The 15845-nt window shown below is 45.1% G+C and overlaps 1 protein-coding gene across 1 annotated transcript in view; it reads left to right on the forward strand.

The window, feature by feature from the left end:
* HGFAC (HGF activator) overlaps positions 1-15845 on the forward strand; it is a 94780-nt gene that overhangs the window by 59110 nt on the left and 19825 nt on the right. The window contains exons 8-10 of the mRNA XM_019553445.1: positions 1449-1623; positions 4065-4150; positions 5406-5646. Of these exons, the coding sequence (XP_019408990.1) occupies positions 1449-1623; positions 4065-4150; positions 5406-5646 (502 nt within the window). The remainder of the gene's footprint in view (positions 1-1448; positions 1624-4064; positions 4151-5405; positions 5647-15845) is intronic.

Here is a 15845-nt window from a genome sequence, read left to right on the forward strand (position 1 = left end):
GCCCCCACCATGGCTGCCCCACCTGCCCCAGCTCTGGCCCTTTAAGAAAAATAAAACCAAAAAAACCACAAACTCACTAGCTCCTGTAGTGGCCTCAGGGCTTTGAGGGGCTCACGGAAGAGCCCCCATACGGTGTGGGACAGTTGGGGGGCAGCAGGGATCGTCCGCCGCCCGGCAGCACCCAGTGAGTTGAGGCTTTTTTTTCAAAGTGCCAGGAGCTGGGGCTAGAAGAGCGGGTGGGGAGAGCAGCAGCCAAATCTCCAAATCAGGTTCTGTCAAATTGATTCGGGACAGTGATTAGAATCACCCAAATCCCAATTAGAAGCGAATAGTGTCCACTTTGCACAGGCCTAATACATAATACTCCCAGAAGTCTCCAGGAAGAGAAGTACTGTATAGCTTCTCTTCACAGTTAGTCCTGCTTGTACATGAAATGGTTCTGCATTGACTTTAAAAGGAAGCAAACCATGAGCTGGGTTTTCAGAGTCTGCCTTTTCATTTAGTGCAATTTAGTGTGTACAGAGCTCTCCCCATATGCTTTTCAAGGGCTGTTGTTGGTGTATGCTATTGATAGATTTGAACAGCTGCCTCTACAGGTGGTAGCATAAATATGTGCCAGACCCATTTGGACAATTGTTTAGTGCACAGGTGACAGCAAATTGGTTTTGTATGTGAAAATTCAGTCAGCTATGTTAGTATTTGCAAAATGCATGTTTGTTTGCATGTGGTAAGCTGCACATGTTAGAGGTTTTCGAAACCCTTTTGTAATCAGGCCCTTTAAATGCTTTAGCAAGAGTTCATGCTCTCCAGCAGCTTCCTTGTTACTGGCTGTCATTTATGTTGAACACATGATGCCACTAACTTGCACTTTGTGTAAACATTTATGCCTGGGCAAAGTAAGTGTAACACGTGGTTTGTTTTATTTTTGCTGGTTTATATCCATATTTTATACCTTTATTGCAAAGGCACTGGAACTGCCTTCATTGACTTTTAGTGTGTGGAAATTTAATTTGGAACATTGGGATGAAATAAGCATTTTCTTAGCACTTGATTTGTCCTGCTTTCTGATCAATATACAGTAAAAGCTCTGTTATATGGCATCCATGGGAAACGCAGGGTGCCAGTTATTCAAAGGTGCTGGTTACCTGAGAGTTATACTTATCTCCAGCCCCCACCATGGGAGGCATCTTTGCCTGTTCGGCCGCCACCCCTTCTGCTGCGTCTGGTGTGCCAGGGCTTTCACTCCCTGGCGTCAGTGTGCCAGGGGAGAGGAAGGGGGACCCGCACAGGCTGCTTTGCCCTGGGCTGTGGTCCACGAGGAAGAAGTGGGACTTGGCTGACAGCGGCGAAACCGGAAATGCCACGGTGGGACAGATGCTGGTTAATAGAGCATTCTAAATGGTAAAGTGCTGGATAACACAGCTTTTACTGTATCATTCTTCGTCCAGTTCCTAGGCAACCATGTTACACCGGCAATGGTACCAAGTACAGGGGCGTTATGAAGAAGACCATTTCTGGACACAGTTGCATTTCCTGGAATTCAAATTTCCTTTATCAAGAGCTTCATGTTGACACCGTTGAAGAAGCGGTGCAGTTAGGCTTGGGACCCTTCTCATATTGCAGGTGAGAAAACTATTATAGCACCTCACATGTAGCCTGTTTGTATTGGGCAAGGGCTACTCCAGGGTGAACTTCACAAGCTGCAGGCATTTAAACTGTACATTGGTAGAGTTAACAGAAATATATAGTTATTTCTTACTTTCTATGGGATAGCTCTACCCAAGAGTGGTGACATACACTAGTGGCGGGTATATTCTGTGTGTCCATTGCACATTTATGCTATTGTAAAAGCAGATTACACCGGTGTAAACATTCTGTGTGTCCATGCACCGATAAAGAAACCGTGAAGACCCCTTTTCACAGTTTTATTATTTTTTTAAAGACATTGATGGGCATGTCCAGCACAATGTAAAACCACAGATATCTTGTTCAAACACTCTAATCTAGGAACATTGCTGTGGGGAGAAGACTCAACCCATGCTGCTGCTTCTGTTGTAAGAATTTAAAAATACCTGAGGCCTTACAGGGTTGTAGCAAGATGGAAGAAGCTTTAAAAAGAATGCATGTAGCTTTTGACAAATCATGTTTGGGCTACAGCCCTTGTCATACGTGGAGGAAGAAAATATGATTTGAGGAGGCCTGAATGTGTCCTCCCCTCCCCACCCCATCAAGGAAGTCTGTTCAGGGAAGGAGCATGGTGGGGGGCGGCAGATTGAGGTCCCTGAAGTGAGGAAGGGAGTGGTGCAGAGACAGGGTCAAGGGCTGGGATGAATGGGGCCCTGGGGCCCGAGTGGGTTGTGGGACACTCATTGCCTGGGCAGCTTGTCGGGGGGGGAGGGGCCACTGCGTGCACCCCTGAGTTAGGTACAGGGGCACGTGTCCCCTGATCTGTGTGAGGGCTGCTGCGGGCTGGGTTCGGCACCCCACTGCTGGTGCCCCAGGAGCAGCACACCATTACATGCCTCCTGCGCACTGGCTACACTGTCTGCCCAGTGGTAGGAATCGCATGGCATCACGTAGCTGCTGGGCCACCAGCAGTGGGGTACAGAGTGCAGCCCACAGTGGCGGCCCCCCTCTGCTGACTCACAGCACAGATTGGGGTGGCACATCTCTGTGCTTGCCTTGGGGATGCGGGTGGGAGCCCACCTCCCATGCCCTTGGATGAGCTGCCCAGGCAGCAAACACACCACAACCTGCCTCAGGGCCCCATTCACGTGCCCCCTCATTCATGTGCCCCCCATTCACATGCCTTCCCTTCTCTGCGCCCCTTCCCATCTACACATTTACTCGCTGGGCGCTGCTCCACACGTGGCTGGGCAGAGTTGAGTTCCTGGCCGCCTGCAGGCTCTGGCTGCTCATCTCTGTCTGTGTGCACCTCCCCACCCAACTGCAGCTGTCTGATGCCTGTGCCTGGGCTGCCTGTGTTTGTGGGGGGCTAAGCCCTGTTAGCCCCGACCTTCCACTGCCTTGTTTACCTGAATCACATATCTTTGTTGCCAATTATCATGAAGACCTTTTTGTAGCTTTGAAAGTTGATCTTTTATTTATTGATGTGATTTATACAGAGAATTTTTAAACAACTTAAAACACAAACAGAATTTCTATTATAGAATAGGTAAATCAGGCATATTTCTAGTTACTTCTGCAGGATGGACAAGAGATTAATTCTATAGTTCTTTAGACTCCAGATTAACAGTGGTGTAACTGAGGCCTGAATTCATCTGCATAGTTCCATCTTTTTCTTGCTGACAGGGTGGTCTGAATAAGAGCTGGCCCATCTAATTCTTAGTTGCTGGTTGTTTTGCTACTAATTTCTATGTGCCCTTAATCAGGTCGGTGAACCACAGCTTTGTGGCTTAAGACTAAGCCACAAAAAGTTGTGAGCAGGAGGATCCATACACTCGCTGTGTTTTCAGGGCCTTGAGTGGATAAGAAGAGATCACACCTGGTTGCCTAAGTCCACTGGCCCTTGGTGTCCAACTCTTGGACTGAAGCAACATGCAAGTCTGAGTTTTTCTATTTACTTAATGGGCTTACTTGAGGGCTTGCTAAAGCAAAGAGCTAAGACCTTTGGCCCAAATATGGCAAATTACAACTAAAACTGACGAAGGGTATTTGTACCTGAAAGATTACAAAGAAGAATTTTTCAACTATTTGAGCTGGTCTAATAAAAGATATCGGATTTACCCAAAGAACCTTGTCCAACCAAATTAAACGACCTGAGTATTCTTATCCAGCAAAGTACTTGAGGTCAGATTGAAAATTGTTTAGACCTCTAGATAATGTTAAAAATCTGCCTTCAGCATAGGCTTAACTTCAAGCACAGGAGTAGCCATGCTGAAATCATTGGGAAAACACATGCTTGCGCACTTTGGTGGATCACGTTTAAGTTGCTCAGATCCTTGCAGAATCAATCCTATGGATGAAGCAAGAGTAAAATAGTTGATGTTAATGCAGCACTAAGTAAAGTTCTGGATGATGATTTTGGTGTATTCTCTTATCAGGAATCCAGATAATGATGAGAAGCCCTGGTGTTACATCCTGAAGGACAATACTTTGTCTTGGGAATATTGTGACATTCCATCTTGTGGTAGGTAAATGTAATCTTGTAATTTCTTCTAAATTGCTTTCTAATGCTTATCATCCTTGATAAGCATTTTTCTAAGTATTTACACAAATAATCCTTAACCGAGCAAGTCCTTACAAGTCAATGGGACTGTGTGTAAAAGTAAAGGTAGCAGGATCAGACCCTAAACTAGCATGTCGTTTTACTCATTGACTCTTCTTCCGGTTGTTTTTAAACTAAACATTGCTCTATAGTAAATGAATTTTAAAGATCAAGAGTCTGTTCTTTCTATAAATTCTTATTTAATTGCCATGATTATTAATTGGTATGAAGGTGCATTAAAATAGTGGGTAATCTGGAAAGACAAGATGTAAAATGACCTTTCAGTTATTTAAATATTTTCCACTGGCTAAAAAAATTGAAGCAGGTTTTTTTTTTCATTCTGTCAGAGCTACAAACTCTGCTTGATATCTGAAAATTAAGGGCAATTGAAAATGGTTAAATGGTTAGGGGGCTTGGGCACATGATTTATGAAAGGATGAGGGACCTGGATTCATTTAGTCTGTAGAAGAGAAGACTGAGGTGGAATTTGATAGCAAACTTCAGCTCCCTGAAGGGTGGTAAGAAGAGGATGAAGACTACACTGTTCGCAGTGGTGGCAAATAACAGAACAAGAAACAACGGTCTTAAATTGCAGCAAGGGACGTTTAGGTTGGTTAGGTAAGAACTCTCTCACTAGGGGGGTGGTGAAGCTGTGAAACCAGGTTACCTAGAGAGGTGGTGAAATCTCCATCCTTGGAGGTTTTTAAGACCTGGCTTGACAAAGCTGTGGCTGGAGTGATGTATTTGGGGTGGTCCAGCTTTGAGGAGGGGTTTGGACTAGATGGCCTCCTGAGTTCCCTTCCAACCCTAATTTTCTGTGATTCTATGATACATTATTTCTGTCTTATGAATTGTCACCAGTCTTTCCCAGCAATGAGGGGTCTGGAATTGGAATGGAGTCCTCACTCATGCAGTTTCTCTGCATGAAATTCAGACAGGAAGTGAAAAGGAAGAGGACACTAAAGGCTGTTGAACTTAGAACAAGTGTGATCCTCATTCCACTCTATTTGTCCTGAGCCGACATATTTCTCCTGGGACAAATGTGATATCTATCTGTTCATTAGTTGCCTAATAGGTAGAATAGGTCATAAATTCCTTTAGGCTTCTATGAAAACGCCAGTTTTAGACATCCTAAATATATGCAGTGTGATACTTACCATATCATTTTATATTTCAGAAAGCAGGAGAAGGATGCCGTCACCCCCAGATAATGTAGAGACTTTTGTAGTTGTCAGAAGAGCTTGTGGGAGAAGACACAAAAAGCGAAGGTTTATAAGACCTAGGATTATTGGGGGATCTTCCTCTTTGCCAGGGTCTCACCCATGGCTAGCAGCCTTATATATAGGAAATAGCTTCTGTTCTGGGAGCCTAATTCATCCTTGTTGGGTAGTGTCAGCTGCTCATTGCTTTTATAACAGGTAAGTTTAGTGTATTAATAGTGTCTTATTTCTAGAATGCCTTGTATGTCAGAGCTACTTTTTGCCAAAAGACACCTTCATAAAAAATTACCACTAAACAGATAGTATAGCCTTGAAATATCCTGCTCAAGGGATAAATGGAGTAGTTCTTAAAGTTAAGACAACAATAATACACATGAGCTTCAGAGAGGAAGTGAAAAGGCAAGCTTCATCCAGTTAGGGTATACTGATGAACTGAGGGAATAATCCTTAAGTTACAGCAAAGAATATGAGTAAAACTGTCATTTGTTCAAGAGGTTGATTATCTTTATCTGATTACATATCTCATTACTGTTATGAACAGAAAAAGCGAAGTAATCTGGGAATTAGACTGAGTCAAAGAAATGTTTGAATTCCTTTGTCTGTGAGAGTGAGATCTAATTTTCTGTTTGTTTTAATGAAGCAACTGTTCTTGCTCTATTAGATTTTTCTATATTAAATAGTTACAGTGTATGGATCTCAAGGAATTAACTTGGTATTATAGCATAAGAAGATGGTAGAAGTCCTGCCAAACAGCTCCAGATGCAAAAGTCTCAAGGGCATTTTTTTGGTCTGACATTATGTGACAGGGGGCTGACTCAAGGCCAATAATGACATTGGTCCACCCACCTGTCTAGGGTAATCTGTCCTGCCTCATCTGCCATGCCTTGATGTATCAAACAGATAGAAAATGTGGGAGGCTTCCCATTTTATTTCCCCGATGCCAAGGGCCAAATACATGACTTTGAACCTCCCTTTACACCTTGTCCCATGCCTTGCAGATAGCATCCAGATCCACTATCATTCCCCTGGCCCCTTAGGTGGCCTGCACTCAGCCTCTGGCCCAAACTTGGCTTCAGGCATCCTCACACATACCTGGGCCTCATGCCTCCCCACTAGAGCCTCTACTCTGGCCAGTCTACACTCAGTCCTTCAGGCCCCCATGGAGCCTACTGTATGCAGCCTCTGGCTACCTCTTCTCTGGTCAGCCTATGCACAGTCCTTCAGGCCCCCACAGACCCAAGTCAATGCGGCTTCTGGCTCTCTGTTTCACACTGGGCTGAACTTGGTCTCTGGACCCTCTCTGGGGCACTACTCCATGCCTCACTGGGGCCACTGCTCTGCCCCTCACTAGGCTCCTGGCCCTTATGCCCCTTGGTTCTCAGATGTTTGTCAATGTGTCTGGACTGTGCTTCAGACCCCATTCAATGGACCTGGGCCCTATGCTTTTCTGTCACGGTGTGCTCCCCTAGACTTTCTGCTCCATGGATTATCCAAGGCAGTAGGGACTGAGGCTTTCTGGCACCCCATCCTTGCCTTTCACTGGGGAGGCACAGGTATGACATTTCCTGGAAACTGCTCCACCACAGTCAGCCCCACCACACCATCTAACCCCAGCAGGGTGTACTTTCATAGTTTCATAGTTGTTAGGGTCTGGAAGGGACCTTACAGATCATTAGGTCCAGCCCCTCTGCACTTGGGCAGGAAAGACTGCTGGGATCAGATGACCCCAGCAAGACGGGCGTCAAGATGATTTTTGAAGAGTGCCAGGGTGGATGACTATACCATGTCTGAGGGGGAGCCTGTTCCAAACCCTTGGCATTCAACTTGTAAAGAAGTTTTTTTTTTTTATGTCTATCTAAAGTGATCCTCAATCAGCTTGTGCCACTATTTCTTGTCTTACCCTGGGTGGCCTTGGTGAGCAGATGCTCCCCAGGCCCTGATATATACCCTTGATATACTTATAGGCTGCCACCAAGTTCCCTTTGAGTTTTCTCTTCTCCAGGCTGAACAGTCCCAAGTCCTTCAGCCTCTCCTCATATGACTTGGTCTCTAATCATGTGTGTGGCTCTCCTTTGGACTCTCTTGAGCTTTTCCATATCCTTCCTGAAGTGCGGTGGTAAGAACTGGATGCAGAACCCTAACTGTGGGCTCACCAAGGCTGAGTAGAGAGGGAGGATGACATTCTTAGCCTTGCTTGAGATACCTCAGTAGATGCATGCCAGTGTTTGATTAGCTTTGCCAGCTACAGCATTGTATTGATGGCTCATGTTCATTTTGTTGTCTATCACGACACCCAGGTCTTGTTCAGATGTGGTGCTAGCAAGCATAGCACTGCTGAGCCTAGGTGTGTTGTGGATTATTTTTCCCCAAATGGAGCACTTTAGTTTCAGGTCATGTCCCAGGACCAGGAACCTCCTCTATCCCCATAGTTCCTACTCTGACCTCCAGATGTTCTGGGAGCTGCAGTCTGCAGGCTGAATGATGTTGTTCCTTTGGTTCCCTAGATATAACTGCTGGCTCATCTCCTAAGGCCTGGGCTTATGCTGAGGCTGCCCAGCCCTTCTCCAAACCAGGGGCCCTCTTGCAGTCATGTGACTGCCAATTGGGCCAGGCTGCAACTGTTGGCTGCTCTACAGCCTGCTCCAGCCCCTTAAAGTGGTGGGCACCAAAGATGCCCTGCCACACATGATTGTATAACTATATTTAGGTAGATAACTAGGTATTCTTTCACATTAGTAAAATGATAATATTGACAATCTGGGTAAAGAGAGAACAGTAAACAAGGCAGAAAGCAAAGGAAGTGACAAAATCTGTGAAGGGTGTCTCAAATAAAAGATTTTCAGTGAATGAATCAGAGCATCTCCTATGCCTTGCTGTCCCCCTCTTGATGAATTTGTAGGAGGCTACATGATCACCTCTCAGCCTCACCTTTCAGCCTTCTGGTGTGGAGGCTGAAGAGATCCAGGGCCCTCAATCTCTCCTCGTAGGCCCCTAACCATACGAGTGGCTCTCCTCTGAACCCTATTGAGATTGCCCACATTCCTCTTAAAGTGTGGTGCCCAAAACTGGACACAGTACTCCAACTGTGGCCTGACCAGTGCCACATAGAGGGGAAGTATTACGTCTCTGGACCTGTTTGACATGAATCTGTCAATGCGTGATAGAGTGCAGTTAGCTTTACAGATTGCTTTCTCACATTGATGACTCATGTTTATCTTGGTGTCAGCAATGACTCCAAGATCCCTTTCCACTGTTGTGCTGCTGAGAAGGTCCTTCCCAAGCCTGTAAGCATGCTAGTGATTCCTTCTCCCTAGATGTAGCACTTTGCACTTGTCCTTGTTGAACTGCATCCTATTCTGTTCCGCCCACTTTTCCAACCTGTCCAGATCCACCTGGATTCATTCCCTACTCTCTAGTGTGTTAACTTTACCCCATAATTTGGTATCATCTGTGAATCTAGACAGAGCACTTTCCACGCCCTCATCCAAGTCACTGATGAAGACATTGAACCGCACAGGTCCAGGGACCAAGCCCTATGGACCTCCACTGCCCACATAGTTCCAGGTTGATACTGACCCATCCACCACCACTCTCTGGGTGCAACCCTTAAGTCAATTTGTCACCCATCTGACCGCGTAATCATCTACATCACAGCCACTCAGTTTATCTGTGAGAATAGGATGAGATATCGTATCGAAGGCTTTCTTAAAATCCAAGTAGATGACATCTACCTCAATTCCTGCATCTAAACATTTTGTGACCTGGTCATAAAAAAGAAACAGGTTAGTCAGGCAGGATCAACCTGCTATGAATCTGTGCTGGTTGCTCTTCAGCATTGTTTTTCCAACTCGACTCCCACAAGTATGATTCTTAATAATTTTTTCAAAGTCTTTCCCGAGGATAGAGGGGAGACTAACTGGTCTATAGTTACCCAGATCCTCCTTCCTCCTCTTTTTGAAAATAGGGACCACATTGGCCCTTTTCTATTCCTCTGGGATCTGACCTGAGCACCAAGAGTGCTAAAACAGTCATGATAATGGCTTTACTATGACACTGGCCAATTCCTTCAGCACCCTTGGATGAAGATCATCCAGGCCTGCTGACTTAAACACATCCAGACCCTCAAAGTGTCCCTTCACTAAGTTGGTGTTAACGGTTGGTGGGCTAGTTTCCTTTTTGTGCCTGTCTATGATCCAACTGGGAGATTTGTTAATCCATGTTCAGGAATACAGAGGCAAAAAACTCATTGAAGAACTCAGCCTTGTCCCCGCTGTCTACCACTATTTGCCCTAGTTTGTCCTGTAGGGGTCCTGCACCTTCTTTTTACTCCCTATATACCTGAAGAACGACTTGTTGTTGTCTTTAATTTTTATTGCCAGCCTAAGTTCCATTTCTGCTTTGGTGTTCCTGACTGCCTCCCTGCAAGTGTGGGCCAAGTAGGTATACTCCACCTTGGTAACTACTCTCTGCTTCTACAGCCTATATGCCTCTTTTTTTGCCCCTAGACTTTTCTGGATTTCCCTATTCAGCCAAAAGTGTTTCTTGGCACCTTTTCCCCTTTTCCTGTGCAATGGGATTATTTCCTTCTATGCCTGTAGGATTGCTTCCTTTAGAAACAACTACCTTTCCTGGACTCTCATCTCACCAATGCTCCTGTTCTTCAGTGACTCACTAAGTAAACTCTGAGCACACTGAAGTTAGCCTTTCTGAAATCTAGCATTTCTGCCCTACTGGTTGTCTTTCCCATTCTATGCTGGATGGTGAATTCAATTAAGTGATGGTCACTGTCCCCTAGGTTACCTTGTATCAGTAGATCCCCCACCAAGTCATCCCCTATAGCCAGGACCAAGTCCAGTAGGGCATTTCCCCTCCTGTATACCTCCTGTGTTAGGTGAAGGTCATGTATGCAGGTTAAGAACCTACGTAAATGGTTGGATCTAGCTGACTGCTCCTCCCAGCAGATGACAGGGTAGTTTAGGTCACCCATGACAACCACGTCCCTTGACCATATGGCCTCTGAGAGCTGTCTAGAGAATTCCAGGTCCAATTCATCCTCCTGCTGTGGCGGTCTGTGGTAGACTCCCACTACCAAATTCCTTTCCCCACGACCCTCTTGCATTCTGACCCGCAATACCTCAATTTGCCCCTCCTCTGGTCCCACCTTCATTATGGAAAATGTATATTGCTCCTTCACATAGAGAGCAACAACCTGCACCCTCACCCCAATTTTCTCCCTACTCTATCACTTCTGTACAGCCTATAGCCCTTAATGCTTACTGCCCAATCGTGGGTAGGGTCTCACCAAGTTTCAGTTAACTTAAGTTGAAGTTCTTGTTTGGAAGCAGGAATGCAAGTTCCTCCTGCTTGTTCCCCATGCTCCTAGCATTAGTATAGAGACACTTGAGCCCCGCAGTTGGTGCCCTTGGTGCCCCCCTGTCCTGATGCCCATCGGGCCCCTTAGTATTTACGTGGGCAATATTAGATGTTAGGAATGCATTTTCTGGAGCTTTTGAGGGGAGGCAGCACTGTCTGGTGGATAGAACTCAAAATTGGGAGTCAGAAGGCTCAGACACAGGATTTGTATGTTGCCTTTCATTCATTTCTGTACTTCACTGCTCTTGTCTGTAAGAAGGACTTGATAGTATTTACTTCCATATTAAATAGATTGGCGAAATGTTGTATATTATATGCACATATTTCATTTTAAATATTCCATTTTCTATAAAACCTAGATACTTTTTTTCTTAATATCAAGTTGATCAGACTAGGAAAAATATGACATCATTTTGTACCCCTTGTTCCTTGCATAGTGAGGAAGCCAAGAGTGTCAGAAAACCTTACACCAGAATACATATGCCAATGGTTTGAAGAGGTAATAATATCATCATGAATGTTGTGGTTAAGCATGTGGAGCTCTAGCCACAATGTCTTTGTTTTCCAAATGTTGTGAAATAGCTATTAACTTTGGCAGCTATTCAGGACATTTCCACCCACTTCCAGCTGGTGGCTTGTTGCATAGAAATTTTCAATAATAACTTTGTCCTATTCTACACTCTTCTGTATGGTTAGTGCATACAAGCTTACTACAGTTTTAGCAGTTCACCGCTAGGCGACAATAGATACCTGTGTAGCTCGTTTTTTTGCATAATCCTCCTTTTTTCCCCTGACCCTTAATGAATAAAATACCAGAGCATGTGCAAGTTGCAATATGTTAGTTTAACATATATAAGATGTTTTAAGATGTGTGTCTTGGATGTGGAAAGCTTCTGGTTTGCTTTGTATGCCACAAAATTCTATGAAAGGAGGCATATTGAATAGGAAAGAACAACAAAAAATCTCCTGCTTTAGCTGTTTCTTGAAGAGTCCTTTGATATCTTGTTTTCTCTTCCTTCTTCTTAAAATGACATCTCTAATCTTCCTCCTTGAAGTATAATACTTGCTTTATGAAAACTGTATACTCTAGGGCACCAATCAGATAATTACACCTCTTTCCACTTAATACATTACTTCTTGTTCTTCTGTACCAGAGGAGAAGGCATTATGCATCTATGCTGGAAAGAACTGGTTATTAATATGAAGATGATAAGGAAAACTTGCTATGAGGGGCTACTGTGTATTTTTGCACAGTCCCTGGCAGTGGGCATTTCTTGTATAATAGAATGTTTTGAAGCACGCAGATTCTTTGATGTCAAAACCACTACTGGTTAAATTCACTGCTGACTTACCTGCATGGAACTCCAATGGGCCTTTCAGCAATAGTGAGTTTAAAACTCATTGTTTTTAACCTCAGAGACTTTAGTTAGCATATGGACATTTCCCAGCAACTTCAAAAAGGCAGTTCTATCTTTTCAGTTCCCCGGGTAGTTCCTGCTTATTGTCCTTGCTTATGTATATGTGAACATAAGAGTTATGGTTTTTTGTGATTAAAGAGGTTGATAGTTGAAAAGGAAGGTAGGAGTCACAATAAATAGTAGCAAAATCTGTTGGAATATAGCATTTCCAGTTAGTTCAGTGCCCTGATGGATTTATCTTGATAGATTCCTGTATGTGTCTACAATATAGATGGGATACCTTGATGTAGTGCTAGATACTGCTTGAGGCCTGTCCAGGAGTTTCTGAAGTACAGATTTACCAATACTTCTGTTAGCCTGATCCTCACCCAAGAATTTATATCTGTGGATAGTGTAAGGGGAAGAGCCCAGAGCAGGCCTGAGGAATTTGTATGGGAAATACTTACTGCAGGTGCCGAGAAAAACCCAGCTAGAGCCATGAGTGGGCCAGTGCACTTCTGCAGTGCTTTCTCCCTCCAGAATGGTGGATGGAGCATGATGAGGAGTATTTCTGACCCTGGAGAGGGCTGCAGCTGGCAGAGAGGGGAGATTCTGGAGGCCTTTTCAGCTGACAGTGGCAAGTGGTCAACTGTGGAGGAAGTGGGTGAGCCTACTGGCAACAGTGGTTGGAAGACCACAAAGAGAGCCTTGGATGGGCTGCATAGGAGGACTGCCCAAGAACAGCAAGGCAAGAATGGAAGGATGGCAAAGAAAAGGAGAGTGAGGGTGCAGCCACCACAAGTGGGTACATGAATTTTCAGGAGCACAGCCCCTTTTTAAAAATCCTTGCTCCTCTTCTTTCATCAAACAGCTAGTGGAAGTTTCCCAGTCACAGGCCCTGGTTCCCATTGGAGACTTCAGTCACCCTGACATGTGTTGGGAGGGCAATACAGCAGAGCATAGGCAATCCAGGATGTTTTCGGAGAGTGTTGGGGACAACTTCATGGTACCAATACTGGAGCAGACTTCTAGGGGCTCTGCTCTTCTTGATGTGCTGCTCACAAATAGGGAAGAATTGATGGCGTATGAGGTAGTGGATGGCAACGTGAGCAGCAGTGACCATGAGATGATCGAGTTTAGGAACCTGAGGAAGAGAAGGATGGAGAGCAGCAGAGTAAAGACCTTGGACTTCAGAAAAGCAGACTTTGACTCACTCAGGGAACTCATGGGCAGGATCCAGATGGAAGCCAGTTTGAGGGGGAGAGGAGTCCAGGAGGGCTGTACTTTAAAGAAGCCTTATTCAGAGTGCAGGAAGACTAGCAAGTATTGCAGAAGACCAACGTGGATAGCAGGGAACACTTCAGTAAACCAAATCACAAAAAGGAAGCTTTAAAGAAGTAGAAATTTGGGCAAACAACTAGGGAGGGGTATAAGAGCATTGCTCAGGCATGCTGGGATGAAGTTAGGAAGATCAAAGCACAACTGAAGTTCCAGCTACCAAGGATGTGAAGGGGAGCAAGAAGGGTTTCTACAAGTATGTCCATAGCAAGAGAAGGACCAGGAAAAGTGTGGGTGCCTTACTGAATGGGGGAGGCACCCTTGTGACAGAGGATGCAGAAAAGGCTGCCGTGTTCAATACCCTTTTTGCCTCAGTCTTCAAAGGCACGGTCAGCTCCAAGACTACTGCGCTGGGTAGTACAGTTTGGGAAGGAGGTGAGGAGCCTTCAGTGGTGAAAGAACAGATTAAGGACTACTTAGAAAAAATGGACATATGCAAGTCCAGGGGGTGGATGGGATACACCCAAGAGTGCTAAGGGAATTGGCTGATGTGATTGCAGAGCCATTGGCCATCATCTTTGAAAACTCATGGCAATCAGGAGAGGTACTGGGTAACTGGAAAAGGGCAAACTGGCTCTGTGGATGGGGGGAGATGGATGGGCGAAGGTTACCTTGACTTCAGCAAGGCTTTTGATATGGTCTCCCCCAGCATTCTTGCAGGCAAGCTAAGGAAGTGTGGGCTGCATGAATGCACTGTAAGGTGGATAGAAAACTGGCTGGAGCATTGGGCTGAGAGAGTGTAATTAATAGTTTGCTGTCTAGTTGGCAGCCGGTGTCAAGTGGAGTGCCCTAGGGGTCGGTCCTGGGGCTGGTTTTGTTCAATGTCTTCATCAGTGACCTGGAAGATGGCGTAGAGTCCCCCCTCAGCAAGTTTGCAGATGACACCAAGCTCTGGGGAGTGGTAGATATGCTGGAGGGTAGGGCTAGGATTCATAGGGACCTAGACAATTTGCAGGATTGGGCCCAAATGACTCTCATATGGTTCAACAAAGACAAGTGCAAATTCGTGCATTTAGGACAGAAGAATTCCGTACACCAGCAGCCCTGCAGAAAAGGATCTGTGGGTTACAATGGACAATAAGCTGAATATGAGCCTGCGGTGTGCCATTGCTGCTAAGAAGGCTAACAGCATACTGGGCTGCATTGGTAAGTGTGTTGCCAGTAGGTCAAGGGAAGTGATTACTTCCCTCTATTCAGTACTGGTTAGGCCACATCTGTAGTGCTGTGTCCAGTTTTGGGGCCCCCACTACAGGAAGGATTTGGACAAATTGGAGAGACTTCAGTGGCGGGCAACAAAAATGGTGTGGGGCCTGGGGGACATGACTTTTGAGGGAAGACAGAGGGAACTGGGCTTATTTAGTCTATAGAAGAAGAGACTGAGAGGGGACTTAATAGCAGCCTTCAAGTACCTGAAGGGGGGTTCAAAAGAGGATGGAGCTAGACTGTTTTCAGTGGTGGCAGATGACAGAACAAGGAACAATGGTCTCAAGTTGAAGCAAGTTAAGTTATGTTAGATATTAGGAAGAGCTGTCTCACTAGGAGGGTAGTAAAACACTGGAACAGGTTACCCAGAGAGGTGATAGAATCTCTATCCTTTGAAGTTTTCCATACCCAGCTAGAAGCTTTGGCTGGAATGATTTAGTTGGCGATGGCCCTGCTTTGAGCAGGGGTTGAACTAGATGACCTCCTGAGGTCTCTTCCAACCCTAAATTTCTATGATTCTTTGTTTGGTTTTTTTTTTGATAGTGTTTCTTTCTTTCCTTGGGCTGGGACAGCAGTAGAAAGCCAAGATCCACTCCCTGCAAATGTTCATTGACCCAGAGCCTTACAAAATGAGACAGGGTAACTACTCTGATTAAATTGATCGTTGAGTAGATTAACCTGAGAACTGGAGGGAGGATGTAACTCTAATTGATTGTTTGAAGCATCCATGGAGGTGTGATTTAATTTAAATGACCCAGGAACTGGGAATGAATTGATTTCATTTTGATGGACCCCAGAACCTGGGGTATAAGCTGATAAGAGGTTTGCCTATTAAAATTAGAATGTACTTATCTCCACTGAGGGACCCTGGGGCCTATAAGGAATTAATTGAAGGCTGGTCTCAGAGAGTCTGAATAAGTGGACTTAACTCATGAGCCTTATTTGGTAAGCCAGCCTGCAATTATTCTAGCACATGTCCACGAGGGGCCAGCAGGGGAGATTATGCTTATGGGCAACCAACACGGGTTCATTAGAGGCAGGTCCTGTCAGACCAACCTGGTGGCCTTCTACAACCAGGTCACCCAA

This window comes from Crocodylus porosus, unplaced genomic scaffold (genome assembly GCF_001723895.1).
Source record: "Crocodylus porosus isolate Cpor-Errol unplaced genomic scaffold, CroPor_comp1, whole genome shotgun sequence".
In the NCBI taxonomy this organism is placed as follows: Eukaryota; Metazoa; Chordata; order Crocodylia; family Crocodylidae; genus Crocodylus; species Crocodylus porosus.